The sequence below is a fragment of the Loxodonta africana genome, chromosome 3 (assembly GCF_030014295.1).
Source record: "Loxodonta africana isolate mLoxAfr1 chromosome 3, mLoxAfr1.hap2, whole genome shotgun sequence".
NCBI lineage: Eukaryota > Metazoa > Chordata > Mammalia > Proboscidea > Elephantidae > Loxodonta > Loxodonta africana.
In genome coordinates, this window is record NC_087344.1 from 15,775,902 (window position 1) to 15,777,560 (window position 1,659).

General features: G+C 43.7%; 1 protein-coding gene across 1 annotated transcript; it reads left to right on the top strand.

The window, feature by feature from the left end:
- Nucleotides 1–202: 202 nt before the first annotated feature.
- LOC100667510 (olfactory receptor 7D4-like) lies at nt 203–1,263 on the top strand. The gene has a single exon (XM_003413109.3). It carries the CDS (start codon nt 265–267, stop codon nt 1,261–1,263), a length of 999 nt encoding a protein of 332 aa, XP_003413157.2. The 5' UTR covers nt 203–264.
- The last annotated feature ends 396 nt before the right edge of the window (nt 1,264–1,659 follow it).

Genomic DNA, 1,659 nt, shown 5'->3' on the forward strand with positions numbered 1-1,659 from the left:
ATCTAAATTATTATAAACCCACTGCCACCAAGTCAATTCCAACTCATAGTGACCCTATAGGACAGAGTAGAGCTACCCCATAGAGTTCCCAAGGGGCACCTGGTGGATTGAAATTGCAGACGTTTTGCTTAGCAGCCTTAGCTCTTAATCACTTTGCCACATTTAAAATAGCAAAGTGCTACTTGTGACTGAGAGAGTCAGTGTCATTGGAAGGACTCAATAACAAAATACAGGTGGTATTGTAAAAGGTGATGACTAGCTGAGATGCCACTTGGCAGTTCATTGAATGTTGCTTTTACTTTCTCCAGCCTACACATTAGCTACATGGAAGCAGAAAACCAAACAGCATTTTCAGAATTTTTCCTGCTGGGCCTCTCAGAGGATACTGAACTTCAGCCCCTGTTATTTGGACTCTTTTTGTCCATATACCTGGTCACTGTCCTTGGGAACCTGTTCATCATTCTGGCTGTCAGCTCTGACCCCCACCTCCACACCCCCATGTACTTCTTCCTCACCAACCTGTCCTTTGTTGACATCTGTTTCATCACCACCACGGCTCCAAAGATGCTGGTGAACATCCAGACACAGAGCAAAGTCATTTCCTATATAGGATGCCTCACTCAGGTGTATTTCTTCATGATTTTTGTTGGGCTGGACAATTTTCTCCTGTCCTTGATGGCTTATGACCGGTTCGTGGCCATCTGTCACCCCCTGCACTATACAGTCATCATGAACCCCCAGCTCTGTGGATTCTTGGTTCTGATGTCTTGGGTCATTGTTTTCTGGGTCTCTCTTCTTCATATTCTACTGATAACACGGCTAAACTTCTGTATAGACACTGAAATTCCGCATTTCTTCTGTGAACTGGCTCAGGTTATCAAATTGGCCTGCTCTGATACCCTCATCAATAACATCTTTTTATATATGGCGACCGCCCTGCTGGGTGTGTTTCCCCTCTCAGGGATCCTCTTCTCTTACTCTCAGATTGTCTCCTCTTTAATGAAGATGTCTTCTGCTGGGGCCAAGTATAAGGCATTTTCTACCTGTGGGTCTCACCTCTCTGTGGTCTCTTTGTTCTATGGAACAGCCCTTGGGGTCTGCCTCAGTCCTACTGTGATCCATGCTTCCCAGAGAAGCTCTATTGCCTCAGTGATGTACACTGTCGTCACACCCATGCTGAACCCCTTCATATACAGCCTAAGGAATAAAGATGTGAAGATAGCCCTGGGAAGGCTCCTCTGTAGAGCACCCTCTTGTCCATGATGATGGCCACTGGCCTAGGGCTAAATGGACCTCATGTTCTCCAAAGCCAAAAATCATGAATTTAAATACCCTGATTCTTTTTTCTTCCTCAAAAGACATGCATCATTTCTTCCAATCCCAAAGCAACTAGGATTCACCCCATTTTTCAGAGGAATAGTCTGAGATTGAGATGGATCCAAACCTGGCAAACTATCATTGAGTTAATACTCCTAGTTCCACTATCTTACTTTTCATAAGAACAATGATGGTGTTTTCAACTTCAAGGGTGGGAATCTAGATTTGGTAGATGGTTTTTTCAGATGATTCATAGTAATATTCTTCCTTGGATAATATAAGACTTTGATTCCTTCTTTGTGGTCCTTCTTTGCTTCTTCTCTTCCTTTCTTTTCCCCTTCT

Bases quoted from the DNA above. Each gene is read 5' to 3' on its own strand.
- LOC100667510 (XM_003413109.3), top strand. From the start codon at position 265: ATGCCACTTGGCAGTTCATTGAATGTTGCTTTTACTTTCTCCAGCCTA.